Below are 20,748 nucleotides of genomic sequence, written 5' to 3' on the forward strand. Positions count from 1 at the left end.
AACAAGAAGCACACTCTATCCAATGGGAATATGAGTGAGTATGTATAGTGTGGGCATGCATGTCTTTGATACATTCTCTGTCACATGATCGGCAGAGGAGAGTGGCCAAAGGGCAAGAAATGTTAGAGTTGTGAAGATGGAGAAACATAAAAGAAAAAATAATCCATGAGAAGAAGCTGCATAAATTAACAAAAGTGTATGAACGTGTACTAGAATTAAAGGACCAGCTAAGGCTAGGGATCATGAATGTAAGTAGCCTGAGATGTTTCTTCTGACTTCAAAATCACAAGCACTGATTTGCTGAGATGTGGAATCTGGACAGTGTTCTTGTTTAGAAAAAGAATGAACAACAAAGGAAAGGTTTTGACTGCTGGTGAAACGGAAAAAAAATCAGTGATTGAGCACATTAGGTACAGAATGAAGGGTGTGATTCCATGAATTAAGATGAAAAAAATTAAAGAAAAAATAACTCACAGGTGCTCTGAGTTCTCAGTGCTGCTAAGGTTGGGTTGATAGGCGAAGTGAGCTACTACCCAGGGTATTGTGGCTTGGTAGTACAATGTGTGGTACTAACACAACAAACTAGCTGTAGATACACATTTATTCATTTTAATACAAAAATTGGGCATATGCCCATGAGACTCAGTGGCAATGGCAGAGAAAAGAGAACATGTAATAATAGAATCCCAAACAGAAGTACAGTGTTAGAAGGATCATCCACATAGTTACTTTAGTATCCCAGTGATTACATGAAAACTGGTGCTTTCTAAAAGATTTTCAAAAGATACTTGAAAAGATTAAGTTTGAAGGGTTGTAAACAAGGCTTTGCATGGTGACAAGTTTAGGGTTTAGGCACCCAAGCTCCATTGTTCAGTTTTTCATGGCAAGCACTTTACCAGCTGAGCCAATTCCCTAGCTACTACACATGCTTTCATATGATTTACAGTCAGTATGTACTTATATTTGTTTTTAAAAAAACAATTTACCTCATTTACTTTTAGTGTATTTAATAACAGCAACAGAACTATCTATTTGATGCTTTCTATAATCCTACTTTGGGCTTCTTTTTTCATATATATATATATATATATATATATATATATATATATATATATATATATATGTTGGTAGAGTTTTCCTGCCTGGCCCACAGTCAGGGCAAATCTCTCTCACCCGCCAGTCCCAAGCCGCTCAAACCCGATCAAGTAAACACAGAGACTTATTTTGGTTACAAACTGTATGGCCGTGGCAGGCTTCTTGCTAACTGTTCTTACAGCTTAAATTAATCCATTTCTATTAATCTATACCTTGCCATGTGGCTTGTGGCTTACCGGTACTTTACATCTTCCTTGTCCTGATGGCGGCTGGCAGTGTCTCTCTCACCCAGCTTCTTGTCCTCTCTCTTCTCCTCTCTTAGTCCCGCCTATACTTCCTGCCTAGCCACTGCCAATCAGTGATTTATTCATTGACCAATCAGCAACACATTTGACATATAGACCATCCCACATCACTTCCCCTTTTCTTTTCTTAAAAAGGAAGGTTTTAACCTTTACACATCTCCAAAGTCAGCTTGGTATATTTGGGAATTTGGGCGTAGCTTCTCTTACTACTTCCTGCTGGAGGGGGGCGCTGTATCTTCTGGGGAAACAAAGAAAATTTTAGGATCATGGAGTAGTCCGTGAGGCTGTATCATCTGAGCCAGTTGTCTTGAAACGGTTCTGGATGTTGGATCATCTGGGCCATGGTGTCATCGGAGACCTTTCAGGGGGTCTTGGCTGGTCAAACCTGATGTATCTTACTCTGGAACAAATCCATAGCCTCTTGCTTTCTGTGGAAACAAAAGAGACTCTTTTCCAAAGCAACATATCCTTACATCCAAATTTTGAAGTCAAAGTATCTTTAAAATATACATACTGGTTTAACTCAGCTTCCTTTACAATCAAATATCTCTCTGTAGTTAAGAATCCCAAAGACAACACAATCCAGACTCTCTGTGTAATAGTCATCTCTACGTGGCTTATTTTTTATATTAATTTTACTGTCTCTTTAAAGACTTTATTTTTTAAAACCATGTATTTGTTTCTATACTGTATATATCACCTTTTTTTTTCTTTCAAGCCTACGTATATTTTACATACATTTTAAACTATTACATCTGAATCTGTCTTATTGTGAATCTATTGTTTTAAGCTGCAGCCTTCTAAGCCTGAAACAGTGCTGGTGCTGTGGCTACTGGCTCCGCCCACCTCAGCTTCCCAACATGGCGGCGGTATGCTTACCGCCAGCTCTGGGAGCCATCGTGGGTCTATGCTTTTATCAAAGCAGTGTGTAGCCCAGAAACCTCTTTTTTTTTGTACTAGCAAAGGCTAAATCCACAATGTAGCTTAATGTGCCACTTGCAGAGGCCTCATTCCCGCCATATGGCGGCAGGTCGAGCGCGCACACTAGGAACCCACCAGTAGCTCAAACCGGCAGCTGCCGCCCATTTGAGAGAGACAATTAGGAACTGTTTTTAGCTCCGTTTTAGAATCCTTTTTGTCAGTTTTTAGGTGGAAACTCTTGCCACCACGTTGGACGCCATTTGTTGGTAGAGTTTTCCTGCCTGGCCCACAGTCAGGGCAAATCTCTCTCACCCGCCAGTCCCAAGCCGCTCAAACCCGATCAAGTAAACACAGAGACTTATTTTGGTTACAAACTGTATGGCCGTGGCAGGCTTCTTGCTAACTGTTCTTACAGCTTAAATTAATCCATTTCTATTAATCTATACCTTGCCATGTGGCTTGTGGCTTACCGGTACTTTACATCTTCCTTGTCCTGATGGCGGCTGGCAGTGTCTCTCTCACCCAGCTTCTTGTCCTCTCTCTTCTCCTCTCTTAGTCCCGCCTATACTTCCTGCCTAGCCACTGCCAATCAGTGATTTATTCATTGACCAATCAGCAACACATTTGACATATAGACCATCCCACATCATATATATATATATATCATTCATATATAAATTCATATATATATATATATTTATGTTGAAAGAATTAGTGAAATGTGTGTTGTTGCTTTACTGATTTGTTTTTTTGAGGTAAGTCTCATTATATAGTCTATGCCAGCTTGAAACTTATTAAGAGAACCTGGATGGTCTCAAAATTTTGCTTCTTCTACACTAGTATCTTAAGTGCTGTGATTATAGACGTAAGTCACCACGATCTTTTAAATGGCTCCTATCTTTATTTTATTTATACTCTACTAGTTTTTTGTTTGTTGTTTCTTATGTTTGCAGTCCAAGGTTGAGTCCAGGAAGGGCCTCATGCATGCCAGGCAAGCACTCCACTACTAAGCCAGATTACCGGCCTCCCCCTGCTAGTTTTGATGTTGAAATCTCAATAACTCTCTTCTCTCTCTGTCTCTCTGTCTCTCTGTCTCTCTCTCTCTCTCCCTCTCTCTCTCTCTCTCATTCTCATAGTATGCATATTTGACTCACCCATACTTGATGTCAATTAATAATTTGAACTTCATCCTAAAACAATGTAGTGTTCTTAGGACAGTTTTATTCTGGTTTAAATTGTCTTACTTTTATGTTATATTTTTTCTTTACAATTTTATGGAATATTAAAGGAAAATTATATCTAAAGAAAAACTCATTGCATGAAGAGAGAATGAGTCTATCGTATTTGTGCACATTTTACCCAAGATTATTCATTGCATGGCCATTAATGATCCATTATCTCTCAAATCATATGTAAGGCAGCTGCAGATGAAGTGGTATTTTCCCCAAGTCTAAGATAATCAATAAATTATAATGGAAGCACATCATTTTGCAACTCTAAAATCTACCCAGAGAAGCAGAGTTTAGCATCCCGAAAGCCTATTTACTAATAAATCATAATACCACCCTGAACATAAATGTAGCCACAATTTCAAACTACTTCAAATATGGTTCTTGCATCATAACTGAGAAGTGAATTGTATGATAACTCACATCATAGCACACATATTTTTGTGTATGCATTTTGTATTAATTTTATTCTCATCCCATCATTTTAAGATTTCATGCATTATTTAAAAATATTAAAAGTGGAGGCCATTTAGATGAAACAATGCTTAAAGACACCTGCCACCAACCCTGACATGACTGTATTTGAAGCTTCCAACTGCCCTTAGAGCCCACAAGCTGGAAGAAGAGAACTGACTTCCAAAAGATCCTTTGATCTTTACTTAAATACAATAGTGTATGGTGCATGCATGTATGTGGTACAAGCACACACACACACACACACACACACACACACACACACACACACACACACACACATAAAAATGAATTGATAATAAAAATTTTTTAAACATTTTATGTATTGATTATTTAAGTAGACCTAGAACTTTAAATCACTTTTTTTTTTGTTTATTGCATGGCATGTTCATATAACATTTAAAAATGTAAAAATGGATTTCAATGCAAGGAAAATGCATTTTATGCTATATTTTCAATAAATAAAATAAGACTTATATATAAATTTTAATTTGGAATCAATGTGTGAGAAAACTCATTTCACCCAGATTTGATTATAGCTTTGTTCTCTTTTTTTTTTTTTTTTTTTTTTTTTTTTTTTTTTTTGGTTTTTCGAGACAGGGTTTCTCTGTGTAGCTTTGCGCCTTTCCTGGAACTCGCTTTGGAGACCAGGCTGGCCTCGAACTCACAGAGATCCGCCTGGCTCTGCCTCCCGAGTGCTGGGATTAAAGGCGTGCGCCACCACCGCCCGGCAGCTTTGTTCTCTTAAGAAAATCATCTGGGTCTGGAAAGTTCACAAAAGTTAGCTATGTGTCCAGGCAAGTTGTGCATTAAGAAAACTGTGAAATGTGTGTGAAAACGAATACAAGTTCAGATGTAGAAAACCACACAAATGATATACAATTAGCTGATCACTACAAATGTGTGGAATAGAGTTGACTAAAATGTATTAGGTATGAAATTAAGACTCAATTGGTGTTTTAACGTTAAGACTCCCTGATCTCTCCTAATGTGGACAGCATAGACTTCTCAATTGGAGATGCCTTCACTCTGTGGACTCATCGAGTTAGTGGATCCTTTCTCTTTAATCCTTATATGGAGAACAGGTATGATTGGTCTAGTCTTGCAGTAAAAGCAAGAAAATATTGCCATCTTGTGTTGAGAGATTTAGGAGATCCCAAGTTTGTTTAGAAATAAGTACTTATTTTTTAAAAAATGTCTTTTTATTTAATTTATTTTTTGTTTTACATTCAAATGCATTTCCCCTCCCTCCTCTCCTCCTATTCCTTCCCCCCCACTCTGCCCCTCCTGCCCTCAATCTACTTCTGTCCTGTTTCTGTTCAGAAAGGGACTGGCCTTCCATAAATATTACATATCAATAATCAGGCCACTGTTTTCAAATACTGCCAAAACAAATGCCAAAAGGATTTACTAGCCTTCTTTTAAAAAACACTTATATGACATATTGCTTGGACTAAAAAATATTTATTTTATTTTAATATTTTGCTTATTGTTTTGATGACATAATTTATTTCCACCATTGTCCTGTGTAATATACAACTTCAGTAAAGATAATGTACTTATAATATGTTACCTCCTACATGTTTATATATACATTGTTTTTATTACCAAAATAGCTTTAAATATTCTTGACTTATTAAAACTTAAAGGGGACACTGTGGAGCCTACGCCATTACACTGATGAGGATAGCTTTATGGTTGTCATGCAGCCTGGCTCTGCCTAGTGAGAGGTTAATTTACTTTCCTCAAATCCTGCAGTATACAAAGCAAAGGACAGACTGAGAAGTACATTGGAAAAAGATCCCTAGAAAATCGCATAACTAGAGAATTTATGATTCAAGTAGGAAGGACAATGTACATTTTATTGCATTTATGGTAGACTGAGTGAGACTCAAAATTACTTCTAAGATAATAGTTACACTTAGAATCAAGTAAGAGTTTAGATATCATTTTTACTTTTCAAATAAAAACTAAATTCTGAAAGAAAATACAACATTATTTATACAATTCTAACCTCTCTGGATCCCAGGTGACATATGAAAGTACAAATAGAGGCTGGTTAATGACAGCCTGTATCTTTCTTCCTTTTTTCACAGAAGCAATCATGTCGGCCCCTTCAAGATGTGCAGGCAGTAAACTGGGGTGTCCTGGCTTGTCGGCCTCCCTTCAGTCTCACTGCCTGGACCGCACTATTATGTCCCACAAGGCCATTGCTGTGGGTCTTTCTGTGGAGAACTAGAGTCGATGCATGGTTACTCCCTTTCATTCCTAATGTTCTGTTACCATAATGATCCTGAGTAAAATTGGGAAATCAGCACAGACAAAATGCTGTATGTTTGCTATTCATAAAGTATAACCTGGTTAGAGATAGCAGGGACTAGTGATAAATACAACTTAAGGTTATGTATAAATATGTCTATACATACATAACATCTGGCAAATTTGGACTCATCAATCATAATGCAGGCATCAAAATATCCTACTATTAACTAACTAACTTTGAGACAATTTGGTGTGCGTTATTGTCCAATTTTATTTATTTTTTGCCAATATTGTCTAATTTTCTAAAACATAGACTTAATCATTGTTGTAGTGAAACTTTTAAAATACTATCAAACAAAGCACTGATTGTATTTAATATTATTTCAGATTCATTGTTTTTATAATTCAGTATTAGACTGTGCTTGAAGAAAGGGAAAATATCTGACACCGAGAGGAAAAACAATCTATGGAGTGGGCTATAGAAATATACACACAATTGCAGTAGGAAAACTCACACACTAGTTAAAGAAACATTTAAGGGTGTTCCAGAATGGAATATAGAGACTGCATGTTCCTGAGGGATTTAGAAGTCAGTAGAGGATGCAATTTTACTGTTTGAAGCAAATTCATCAAGCTAATTCCTGTTTCAAAGTTGTTTGCCTATGTTCTGTTAGCCACTTATATAAACAGTATATCATTCTTGCAGAAAATTCAATAATACACAAGGTAAAAGACAGAGATAAACAATGTGTTGGTGACCACACTCCTGTCTCTCCGAAGAAGATGGATTTACATATGGAAACAGGAATATAAACATTCCTAAAGATTTTTGTTTGTTTGTTTTTCGAGACAGGGTTTCTCTGTGTAGTTTTAGTGCCTGTCCTGGATCTCGCCCTGTAGACCAGGCTGGCCTTGAACTCACAGAGGTCCGCCTGGCTCTCCCTCCCGAGTGCTGGGATTAAAGGCATGCGCCAACACCACCCTGCTGAATCTTATATTTCCCAAACCGAAGATTTGATCTGCTCTTCCATTGTTCTCTCCATAAGAAATAATGATATTTGAATTGGAATTTTAGTTAAAGGAAAGTGAATAAGTTGTTACTGATTCTGAGGGTGTGTGTGTGTGTGTGTGTGTGTGTGTGTGTGTGTGTGTGTGTGTGTGTGTGAAATACTGGATAATCTGCGAATCTTCAGTGTTGAAGATTTCCCTCTGGGTAAATAACACTCCCTACCTTCATGACAATCTATGTGAAATTTGTCAGTTGAATTGTACTGCACTGTAGGCTGCACTGTGAGAACACAATGGAGACATACTAAAACAATGAGCTTTTGTAAGCTCCTTAGGTCTTACCCAGGCTGAATTTCTAAAAATGGTTAACAGTATACCATGCCTAGAGAAAGGAGAAATAAGCCTCCTCATTCCACAATTGCACATGGTTCACAACTTCAGTCCAAGAAGAAGGTAAGAGAATTTCACAAGGGTAATGACATCAACAAAACCCTTTTAAAAAGTTAAGTTCAAATGTGAAGAAAAATGTTAAGGCTCTTGTTTAATTACAGATGCTGGTGAGTGTAATAGGAAATACAGGGAGTTGAAGATGATTGAATTAGAGATTATTGGAATATTCTATATAAAGCTGCAAACTGAAATAAATCCAGGCCAGGAACACTACACAAAGAACAATGATTGTGTGTGGAGCCCTAAGACCAAGAAGAATCAACATGTCATTACCAAAGAATGCAGAAGTGTGTGCTCCTTGCAGTCCATAGTGAAACATTACTGCTAGTTTTGAAGAGTGTGGAAGAGAGAGATTGAGAAGTTTGGATCTAAAGGCAAAGAAGACCTGCACACTTCTCAGGCACAGCGAAGCAAATGGAAACTTTGTTGAACGCCCCACCCTTGAGGTTTAGAAATGTTCATGGAAGGAGTACACCCACTTTCCTATGTGATTTTGAGCCAGCTCAACCACCACTCTGTAAATCATATGGTTGGACCCTTTAGTGATCAGAGCAGGCTTAGAGAGGTGCAAGCTAAATAGGAAACACAGAAACAAACAAACAAACAAAAAAACTGGTGATGCAAGAAAAACATTTTAAACTCTGTTTGTTTGATGATAACTCGTTGTGTCATAATCCCAGGGAAAACGGCAAGATGAAAACGTATTTGTTGTGTAATCAACCCATAAAAACAAATCATAGATCATGGAAAGCACAGCAGGGTTTGTTAAACAATCTTCATTTTATTTTAACATCCTGAATTTCCAAATTGTTTTCAAAATGCTTTCAGAGTATGAAAAACACACAAATTTTGTTCAGAAAAAAAAACCAGCCATATGAATTTTTTAAAAGTATTTTACATATAATCTTTGTGGATGATACAGAAAAGAGGAACAAAACCCACCTTCAAGACAGAAGTGTTAATATTATGTCTAAACAAGGAAGCATGCCTCTGTACAGCAATTCTACAGTCATCTGTGGCTTCCATATAAGTTGTTAATATGAAGAAAAAACAAAGGGCAGTTAGAGAATGTAATTGTCATGCATATTGTGTGATTAATACCAATACTCTACATTAACTTCCTAAGCATAAGCTTTAAATAATCCACAATTAAAAAACAAGAAAAAAACAACAGGTTTTTGGACAGAGAAATAAATAATGAAGAGAGGAAATTGAAAGCAGATTAAAACAATAGAGCTTAATTGTTTGGATCGTGATATGAGGTACAATTTGAATTTGCACATTTATATGGCAAACAGTAGGTTCTTTATAAAGCCCATTTGTTGAAGTGTGGCAAGAATGCCTTTACTTCTTTCACAAAGGGGAACATCTAGAAGGAAATCCAAGCCTACATCGAGCGTTTGACTGGTCTGTACTGAATTCTAAATGCCCTCTGTCAGCATCACTCCTATATCTACAAGAAGCCACACTCTGCCCACACTCATCTGGAGGTCCCACGAGAACTGTCAGGATTGCAGTCATCCTTAAATTAGACACAGGCAATTTAAGTCATTAGTCCTGGTTAATTCTGGCCCCTCTGTTCTGTAGACTTGACTATTTAGTAGTTAAGGATATAACTCAAAGATGCAATCTTCAGTCTAAAAATGAGTTTAAGTATTGACTATTGGAGGGATAGAGTGAAAGCTCACCTTGACCATAGACCGTATTTCTACTGTATCTTAAATTTCACATGGCAAACAGAGCAAATGCCCATGCAAGCAGAGTAGTATTTTTGATGTCCTCATGTTTTAAAATAAATGAGATGATTACATATTTGCCACATGATTTTCATAAAAATACACTGTATTTTAAAAATCATGGTTTTTCTCCACTTTAAAAATAAGACCCAAGAAAATAATACACACACACTTTATGTATCTGCAAGAAATAGTGATAAAAGAAATTGCCTGACATTTGCTCTTCTATTTACTGACTTCCCTTCATAATCTTTTGAAGTGTGAATATAGCTGATAGCTCAGAGCTATGTACCTAGTATAATATGATGGCACTGTATAATATTGGAGTAGTAATGTTATCATTATGTTTGAAAATGGCACTTTTAGGAGTTTCCACTAGTAAAAATATACACTCTGGGCACTAAAATAAATTTATATTATGTCAGTAAAAATGGAAAAAATGTCAAGTGTATAAAAGTTAGGAAATAATCAACAGGTTATTTACCAGAATAAAAAAGAACAGATTATTTTTTCTTCAGAAAATCACAAAATAGCAAAGAACTGTCATTTTGATTAAATGCAACAGCTAGTCATTGCTCTGAACTTCCATTTTGGAAAATAGTTGTGATTTATGATATATGGGTGCTCCTGAAAGTACCATTAAGATATATTGTAGTCTAGAAGCTCATAGGAATGCCAGGTAACCAATAATGATGTCTACAGATGGTTAGTCTACACTTCTAGTGAGTTAACAGGAGATATTTTCATCCTCAGAATCATTACAGACCACCTGATCTTGAGCTACAACACTACTTACGTGTATAATTCTCTGAAAACCAGGTTAAATAATTTATTTCAGCTGTGACCCCTTGAGCAGTGTGTCTCAAACACTTTTATCCATGACACAAAAGCTAGTATCATAGCTGGACCCCTTTCCTGATATACACACATTCAGACACAGACACATACATGCATGCACACACAAATACACATACACTCTCACACACAAACACACCACTAATAATGTTTTTAAGCACTGCTTACCTTTATGGTATGGAAAGTATGTCAGTATTTCTCAGATGACCCCATTTTATTTCCATTTATGGAAAATGCAGCATCTCTTTGAGATTAGTTACCAATTTTGAAACTCACTACAAAGAATACTGGTGCATTAGAATAAATGGTTAAATATTTATACAATACAGTCTTAATTAAGTACATACATAGCATCCATTAATACAAAATGTGAGCATATTGTCAATAAGATTCCTGACAACAGATACAATTTCATGAAATGTAGCAACACAGTACTTGATCAAGTGTATGTTTTCCCCTAGGTATTACTAAAAGTCAAACCTAGCAAAAATATTGCAATTTTTTGACTCATTCTAGCTACAGCTTGTTTTGAGTTAATCAATTCAACTCTTTGATTTGTCTGCATTTTCTCTAGAAACATTTCTAGTATAAGTTTTTTAACTTTTAGCATTGGAATAAAAGTTATTCCCATTGGGTTTAAATTTACTTATGTGGACTTCTAAGCTTGCAGCTTCACCTTAGTCCCCAACAGGACAACTTGTGGAATATAGATCTCTCCAGTCATAAACTCTTCACAGTGTAATCATAGTCTTTTAAAAACTCTTCTAAATTGAATTTTTTCATTTAGAAAATAGAATAATAATGAGAGGGTAAGAGAAGAACAGAAGCAAGTAATGCCGTACAATAACTAGAATGTAGTTGGCATTTGCTAGCAAGTAATGGCGGCAAATCTTGTTATTATTTTCCAATTTCACATAAATTTTGCTGAGCTATAACTGTCACCAGAAGACCTTCAAGTAATAAACACAAGATGTATTTTAATGTGATTCCCAGCCCCTAAATCTAGTTCTCATTGAGTTTTTCATTACCAAAATAAAAATAAAAACACCAAACAAACAAAATAAAACAAAAAACGACAACCATAACTACAATAGTAATCGTAATTGCTGTGTTTACTAACTTCAGAACTAGAAATTTGTAATGATTTATCTCTGAACCTGTGTTCAAGCATATGTGACATTACGGAGGTATTCATCAAAGAGGTGCTCATTCCTCTGTTACTTTTGTGTGCCCTGCTTGGAAGGATAACACATAGAAACATATATTTCATTTAAATCCCAAAATGGGGCAAGGAAGGCAGCTACTAAAATTTTTCATCTCACTCACCAGAGCAAGGCTGTAGTCAGACATCAGACATTTGGAAAAGACTTTGGTTGCTGTGACAGAGAGTGCGTCATGCTGTTAATCTTTATAAGTTTCTTAAGACAGATGAAGGCCAGATTTGGTAAATTTGAGCTGAAGCCTTATTTGATTTCCTTGGTGTGTTGATTTGGGAAATAATGGCTTTTCAGACATACCAGGAATTCACAGAACTCCTTGCTAGTTTTCTGTGCCAGGAAAGCCAGAAGAAAAAATTCCCACAAGATTCTGTTTGCTGCTAGCAGGTCACCAGGTTCATTCTGCAACGAAGATTGGTTGAAGATCAAATTAAAATTTTAGCATATCAATTTGCAGTCCTTAAGAAAACACCCTATACATTTTTATATTTGTGAAACAGCTTTTTAAATAGACTTCCTATTACCTTGAAATGAATTACCTTAATTTTAAATGACTCAATTACAAATGTGTTTTTAAATTATCTAAATATATAACATTATATGTCTATAGCTTATTAATAATATTATATAATTATTATATCATATATTAAAATACACCTATTATATGATTATATATAATATGACACACACACATCTATCTATCTATCTATCTATCTATCTATCTATCTATCTATCTATCTATCTATCTATATGACACAATATTCTAACATTGGTTCATCTCCCTATCTACAAGCCCTGCCTCACCCTTGCCCTTTTTCTAGTTTAAGAGACAGAGCACTGGGTAAAAGAAGCAAACAGACCAGAGTACATTTCCTTGCTGTAATATCATCACAACATCTCTTAGTGCCAGTGCAGGACATAGTAAACATTAGTGATGTAACACTTTCAAGGCCAGCCTTTTACACCTTAACTAGCTAGCCATCATCATTAAGAATGGAGAAATGAGAAAGCTGAATGTAACTGATATGTCTTGCAGTTAAAACAGAAGCTGGCTGAGAACACAGCCATGTACCATTGTGGTATATGAATCTATCATTCTAACTCAGAACAAACTGATGTTAAATAAATGTCACATTTAAATTTTGCTTATTCTTTGGGTTGACAGATTCTAGTCCCATATGTTTTTTTTCTTTTCACTATTGCATATTAGGAAGAACTGTTCTAATACTTAAAATTGATATCTCATCTTTTTTGCATTCAAAAAAAGTTCACTATCTTATGTCAGAATAGATAATTTACCAAAGTATTAACATCATGAATCTAATTTTCTCTTTCCTCCTTTACTTCTCTTCTTTTCAAGATAGCTAGCGGAAACTGATCTCAATATGTGTTCTTATATACATGAGGATATTTGAGCAAAGTCAAAAAAGACTTCCATAGAGTTTTCTAGAAGTCATGGAAATCCAAATGGACTATGTGTCAAATATTAAGACCTGGGCTATCAGCAGACACTATTAGTATACTATCATTTGTAGTAATCTCTCGTGGGTTTCATAGCTATCAGCAAGCATATAAACATATACAGGAACACTCCTTTCTGTTCTTAGCTATCATATTTCTCCTCTTTTTCAGATAATGCTTAAAGGGATCTGCAGCAATTCTTGGTATTGCACAGAGCATCTCAGCTGTTGCCTTTCTGGTCCATTGCCTACCAGATTTGACTCATTTGTGACCACTTCGAGAATCTCCCATGATTTGCAATGGTTACATGAATGTTTGGGAAGGAAAATTTGCAACATCTTACTGTATGTTCTCTATGGCACATTAGGGAAAGAAGCCAGAAACGGCTCTCAAAGCACTGGTTTTTAAAATGAATCTTATTGTGAGGTTTCGAAGAAGCTTTCGAACACTTATTGTTCTCTTAGCTACCTTTTGCTTGGTGAGCATCATCGTTTCTGCCTACTTCCTGTACTCTGGCTACAAACAGGAAATGACACTTATTGAAACTACTGCCGAAGCAGAGTGTGCTGACGTCAAAATCTTCCCTTATCGGTCCATAGAGCTGAAAACCGTCAAGCCTATTGACACATCCAAAACTGACCCCACTGTCCTCCTCTTTGTAGAGAGCCAGTATTCTCAACTCGGTCAAGATATAATAGCAATTTTGGAGTCCAGCCGCTTTCAGTACCAGATGGTCATTGCTCCAGGCAAGGGAGACATACCACCTCTTACCGATAGTGGCAAAGGGAAGTACACATTGATCATTTATGAAAATATTCTGAAATATGTCAGCATGGACTCATGGAACCGGGAGCTTTTAGAAAAATACTGTATAGAATACAGTGTTAGCATAATTGGTTTTCATAAAGCCAACGAGAACAGCTTACCAACTACACAGTTGAAAGGTTTTCCTTTGAACTTATTCAATAATCTAGCTCTGAAGGACTGCTCCGTGAACCCCCAGTCTCCCCTGCTGCATATTACCAAAGGCCCTAAGGTGGAAAAGGGACCTCTTCCTGGGGAAGACTGGACGATTTTCCAATATAACCATTCTACCTATCAGCCAGTGCTTTTAACTGAGTTACAGACAGAGAAGCCCCTCTCTTTCTTGTCCAGCAAAACACTCTATGCTACAATAATTCAGGATCTGGGGCTTCATGATGGGATCCAGCGTGTTCTTTTTGGCAACAACTTGAACTTTTGGCTGCACAAGCTCATCTTCATAGACGCCATCTCCTTCTTATCGGGAAAGAGGCTGACATTGTCCTTGGACAGATACATCCTTGTGGACATTGATGACATATTTGTGGGGAAGGAGGGAACAAGGATGAACGTCAAAGATGTGAAGGTAAGAGCATGGATAAAGTACAACTTAATTTGTCATTTGTTAGCTTTGTGGTTTTGATAAGATATTGCCTTTAAAATACTTTATAACATAATCACTGATATAAGCTAATCCTTAATATTTTACATACACACATGAGCACAGATATATACAAGTGCCCACAAAGACATCTCTCTCTCTCTCTACATATATGGAGACACACACACACATACACATACACATACACACACACACACACACACACACACACACAGAGAGAGAGAGAGAGAGAGAGAGAGAGAGAGAGAGAGAGAGAGAGAGAGGAAATGGAGAAATAAATATACAACACAGTACAATAGAAACACTGAAATATTCCAAAGTGTATTTGAGCTTCATCCCATGACTTCTTTTTATGCTTTGTCTGTCTCAACCAGAAAATCTTGTAAGTACCTTCAATTTAGAATGGGTGACAGTTTGTAACTCTGAAATTAATGCATTTATAGGTCTCTACTTATAAACTAATCACTTATGTACATAGAATTTGATAAGGGCGATTGAAAAACAAGATGGAAAGTAGCTCAGCTTCTTTCTGTAACCTCATGCAAGCATCATTTTCACTTGCCATAAATACCTATACTATCGCAAATACAGACATTAACAAAAATAGTTTTAAGGGGGCTTGGTCTCAAGAAGCTCTCCTTTTTATCTCTACTAATTTATGATACTGTTTTGAGAAAGATAACAGTGTTGCTGTCAATATTTCAGGGCTTTACTCAGCTGAAGGCATAGCAAACTGACCCTGTGATTAATACTGAAGATAGAACAGGCCAAATACGAAGCTGGGGGTAGTGATGCATTTCTAGCTCTAGGTACTTAGGAGGCTGAAGCAATAGTAAAAGACAACATGGACAACATATCCAGAAATAAAGAACAAAAGTAGCAAAATATAGTCCACAAGGTTAACTACAGTTAGAGAATTCTGAGAATCATTCTCTTTTATAAATTTCAGTCCAACATTCTCATATGCCATTTCACTGGTATCATGTCTTCTCTTGCATATAACTAAACTGGCCCTGTGTAAAGTATTTTCGAAAACATAAACACAAATTTTATTAGTAGTAGTATTAGAATTATTGTAAAAGAACTAAAGATTACTATGATGCTGTCTTTCTGTCTTATGCTATTCGGCTGTTTGCTTTGCAAAGATGAACCCTGCATGCTACTTAAAATAACAACTTTAATCTGAAATGTTATGAACACTAGTGGATAAAATGTCAGCTGGTAGTTGATACCAGTAAAAGTGGTTCACTTTTTTAAAAAAAATTCTCAAAGTACATGCAGACCAGAAAACTATTAATAATGAGTCTCTGAGCAAAACATCATATGACTTAGATACAAATAAATCATTCAGTTCAGTTACAAAGGGTTTAAGTAGTAGCAGTTGAAATCTAAATTTATGGGGTGTGTGTGTTAATATATTTATTTTTACTTTCAATTAATTCACATGCTAATGTTTTCTCTTAAATTTAAAAGAGGTCATGTGTTTCAAAATGCTCTCAGAGTGTTAAGTTCCTAATCTGAAACCCTAGAAGAACAGGAACTTCTAATTTGGACGCAAAGAATATAAATTAAAAGATTGTTAAAGTTCAAACTAAATTGACAAACTTAAATCTAGCTAGGACATTTATTTGTAAGAAAAAAACTGATGGCTCTTTACCAGTATTCATGAGAAATGCAAAATATTGGTGGCTTCTTAAACTGTATAACCCCAAGCAAAGTAACAGAATGGTGAAACTTAACAAAGACATGAAAATACTATACACAAAAAGAGCTGAGTGTCAGGCCGTGGTGGCACACACCTTTAATCCCCACACTTGGAGGCAGAGGCAGGATGATCTCTGTGAGTTCAAGGCCAACCAGTTCATATACCTGTGAGGGATATAGCTGGATCATGTTGTAGATCTATTTCCAACCTTTTGAGCAACCTCCACACTAATTTTCATAATGACTTACCAACTTATAGTCACTCTCTTATTACACCTTCCTCCACATCAATACACCTGCCCTTTTCATGAGATATATGATATTCTGTTTTTTTTTAATTTTATGCATATGAGTGTTTGGTCTGCATATATGTCTATGTACCACATGTATGCCTGGTGCTCATGGAGGCCAGATGAAGGTAACAGATTCCCTGGAATTGGAATTACAGACAATGTGGGCTGCTGTGTGAGTTCTGAGGATTGCACAAGGGTCTTCTACAAGACCTACCAGTGTTCTTAACTGATGAGCCATCTTTCCAGCCCCAAGACAGATCTCTTACATAACTTCAACAAAGTGCATCTACTTATTCTTTGATTATCTACTGTATGTAAGGCAAAATGACATAATTTGTTTAATAAAATTAAACTTACTTTAAGGCCCTATATGATCCACTTAATTCTGCACCTATCCTTACTACTTTGCAACATACATTGTTTCTGTTTGTTTAGTCTACCTTCATATTCAACTAGATTTTCCTATATCTGCTTCAACTTAATATTCTAGCTCCAGCATCTTGACTAAAGTTCTTAATGTTCTCATTTCAAACTATATATCAAAGTGTAACAAAGTAGAATAAGGGCCAGGAAGGTCAGAGAGGGGACACAGTGGGTCATTGAAACAATAGATACTAACAAATAGTTAGGAAGAAAAATTCCTAGTGTTCTGCAGCACAGTAGCAGGATGCCTATAGTTCATAGGAATCTGTATTTTAAGTTTTGTAGAGAACTAGCAAACAGGGGCTCAAAGTCCCCAAACATAAATGATTAGAAAATGGAAAATGTTAATTACCCTGACTTAATTAGTGCAATATATATATATATATATATATATATATATATATATATATATATATATATATACTTTGAAACATCACACTATACCCATGAATACATAAAATTATCATGTGTTAATTAAAAAGAAAAAAGTTAAAAGATTTCTCAAGTCACATTTCTTTTGCAAATGTGACAAATTTTCTAATGACCTCAGCAGATGGTAACTTTTCTTTAACCTGAACACTTAATAATCACCAATCTCTTTTCTTAACATCTTTTTGAACATGAGTCAACTTCAAAACTAGGGATCGGTACAGGTTTTCTCATGCGTTTAATTGTGTCCCAAAATATGAAAGAAGCAACCATTAAATGTGGGTTTTAAAGTATTTAACTGTTAGTGAGTAAATATCTAATAAATCATACAATAGTTGATTTATTCCCAGAGAATGGTTAAGGATAGTGTCCAGAGTTTGGATTTGTGTTGGGGACAGATGTGTACTCCCAGAGAAAGAAAAGAAGAAAGTGTTCATAATCCAGAAGAATATGAGTGAGTATGGGACAGTATGGTGTTCATTAGAGCACACAAGGCAGGGTGTAGGGCAGGTAGAATGTAAGTCCTGACATCCTGGAAAGGCAAGGAACAACTAAAAGGCCCTTGGACCTCAGCCCCGACCTCCTCATCTAGGCTTCCCCAGGGAATAACTTCACTGAGGATCTCAGAAGATCAGTGGATGTGCAGCAGTGGAAATGAAGGGTGTTATTACAACACCTCCATTTAGCCAAGGATACATAAGTACCATCAGATGCTGTGTGTGGTGGTTTCTTTTCTACATAAGCACAAGATCATTCTACAAAATTTACATCTTTTAGTGATACAGTTCTGAAGAGCTAAAGAGAAAGGCTCTACACAGACAATTTTGGAAAATTTGGTAGAGGTCTAGTAGTGATCATATGTGTGAGTGCAGGTGTGCACAAGCCACAAAAAGTTTGTGAAGGTCGGAGGACATCCGTAGGTATCAATCTCAGTGACTTCCACCCTGTTTGATACAAGGTCTTCTTGATTGTTTGATGCTGCATACATCAGCACTTTCTAGTTGAAAGAAAACAGTCAACAGACAGGATATATTTTATCATAACTTTCTTTTATTTAAATTCTTAATCTAAGTACTCAAGATGGGCTTTTCCTTTCGATTTCAGTGAAGTAGCATAGTATATTTAGCTTAGTGAACTGAAAAAGCTGAATTTTTTCCCTAAGGAGACATCTTTATGGAAACAAAGGGGTCTTTTTCCATTTAAAAATAAGTTTTCAAAATCAGATGCAGAGTACATACCATGTTTGTCTTTCTGAGTCTGGGTTACCTCACTCAGAATGATTTTTTCTAGATCCATCCATTTGTCTGCAAACCTCATGATGCCATTGTTTTTCTCTGCTGAGTAGTATTCCATTGTGTATATGTACCACATTTTGTTTATCCATTCTTCAGTTGAAGGGCATCTGGGTTGTTTCCATGTTCTGGCTATTACAAACAATGCTGATATGAACATAACTGAACAAGTGCTCTTATGGTGTGGTTGAGCATTTCTTGGGTATATGCCCAAGAGTGGTATAGCTGGATCTTGGGGGAGATTGATTCCCAATTTTCTAAGAAAGCGCCATATTGATTTCCAAAGTGGTTGTACAAGCTTGCATTCCCACCAGCAGTGGAGGAGAGTTCCCCTAGCTCCACATCCTCTCCAGCATAAGGTGTCTTCAGTGTTTTTGATCTTAGCCTTTCTGACAGGCGTAAGGTGGTATCTCAGAGTTGTTTTGATTTGCATTTCCCTGATGATTAGGGATGTTGAGCAGTTCCTTAAATGTCTTTCGGCCATTTGAGTTTCCTCTGTTGAGAATTCTCTGTTTAGTTCTATAGCCCATTTCTTAATTGGACTGTTGGGCATTTTGATGTCTAATTTCTTGAATTCCCTATTACTCACTCATAGCAGGATACTAGACATGAAACAAGGATGACTTGTCTGCTACTCACATCACCAGGGAGGCTACCTGGAAAACAGGACCCCAAGAAAGACACAGGGATCACCCAATGACAGAGAAATGGAATGAGATCTACATGAACAGCCTGGACATGAGTGGGGGTAATGAAAGGCGAGGGTTGAGGGAAAGAGAGCTTGGGGGAGCGGGAGATCCCAGCTGGATCAACAACAGAGAGGGAGAACAAGGAATAGGAGACCATGGTAAATAAAGACCACATGAGAATAGGAAGAAGCAAAGTGCTAGAGAGGCCCACAGAAATCCACAAAGATACCCACACAACAGACTGCTGGCAGAGGTCGAGAGACAGCCTGAACTGACCTACTCTGGTGATGGGATGGCCAAACACCCTAATTGTTGTGCTAGAAACCTCATCCAACTACTGAGGGATCTGGATGCAGAGATCCATGACTAGGCCCCGGGTGGATCTCTGGGAGTCCAATTAGCGAGAATGAGGAGGGTTTATATGAGCGAGAATTGTTGAGACCAAGGTTGGATAAAGCACAGGGACAAATAGCCAAATGAATGGAAACACATGAACTATGAACCAATGGCTGAGGGGTCCCCACTGGATCAGGCCCTCTGAATGGATGAGACAGTTGATTGGCTTGATCTGTTTGGGAGGCACCCAGGCAGTGGGACCAGATCTTGTGCTCATTGCATGAGTTGGCTGTTTGAAACCTGGGGCCTATGCAGGATTGTTTGGCTCGGCCTGGGAGGAGGGGACTAGACCTACCTGGACTGAGTCTACCAGGTTGACCTCAGTCTGTGGGGAAGGCTTTGCCCTGGAGGAGATGGGAATGGGGGGGGGGGGGGTTGGGGGGAAGGTGAGGGGGACGGGAGGGGGGAGAACAAGGGAATCCGTGGCTGATATGTAGAACTGAATTGTATTGCAAAATAAATTAATAAAAAAAAAATCAGATGCAGATAAACAGTTTACTTACTAAGAATGAAAAACATAAGAAACTATGTACCAAGAATACATTCGTCAAACTGGATATTCAGCAGAAAATACATTATACATGCTAAGTGAATCATTTAGTGTAATACATTTGTTATTTATTGCTCATTTATGTACTTTATCTTTTCTTTTTAATAAAATCTACACAAACATCGTTGGGAGCATATCATGAAGGTCCTTGTGCCCGCAGACCTCCAAAGAAACCAGGACTCTTAAGTACCTAGGATTGTTTTTTTCAAAGAAAAGGATGTATAATCTGTTTGCACAGAAGCTGGGAATTGGAAGTAATTGACAGTCTGGTGATCTGTGTTATCCATTGGGCCAGACCATATCAACTCCCACAACCAGAACCAGAGATACCTAAGAATGAAATGACTCTTACAATCAGGGACTCTCCAGGCTCCCACAACCAAGGACTGGAAATATCTAATAATCTAAGTGACTCCTTACAATATTTATATAGCCAGTAGCTTCTCCAAGCTCCCACAACCAGGACTGGAAATGCCTAATGGTTAAGTGACACATTATCTACATAGCTAGGACTCCCCCAAGCTCCCACACCAAGA

General features: G+C 37.0%; 1 protein-coding gene across 3 annotated transcripts in view; it reads left to right on the forward strand.

The window, feature by feature from the left end:
- Positions 1-20,748, forward strand: part of Ndst4 (N-deacetylase and N-sulfotransferase 4) — a 329,647-nt gene that overhangs the window by 15,546 nt on the left and 293,353 nt on the right. For 2 of the 3 annotated variants that reach the window (XM_052730558.1, XM_052730557.1), the window contains exon 2: positions 13,185-14,400. In XM_052730558.1, the coding sequence (XP_052586518.1) occupies positions 13,423-14,400 (978 nt within the window). In that variant the 5' untranslated portion in view covers positions 13,185-13,422. Of the gene's footprint in view, positions 1-13,184; positions 14,401-20,748 lie in introns of those variants that run through there. The other variant, XM_052730559.1, reaches the window with a different exon arrangement.

Source organism: Peromyscus californicus, unplaced genomic scaffold, assembly GCF_007827085.1.
Source record: "Peromyscus californicus insignis strain IS unplaced genomic scaffold, ASM782708v3 Scaffold_9__1_contigs__length_137607984, whole genome shotgun sequence".
Taxonomy (NCBI): domain Eukaryota; kingdom Metazoa; phylum Chordata; class Mammalia; order Rodentia; family Cricetidae; genus Peromyscus; species Peromyscus californicus.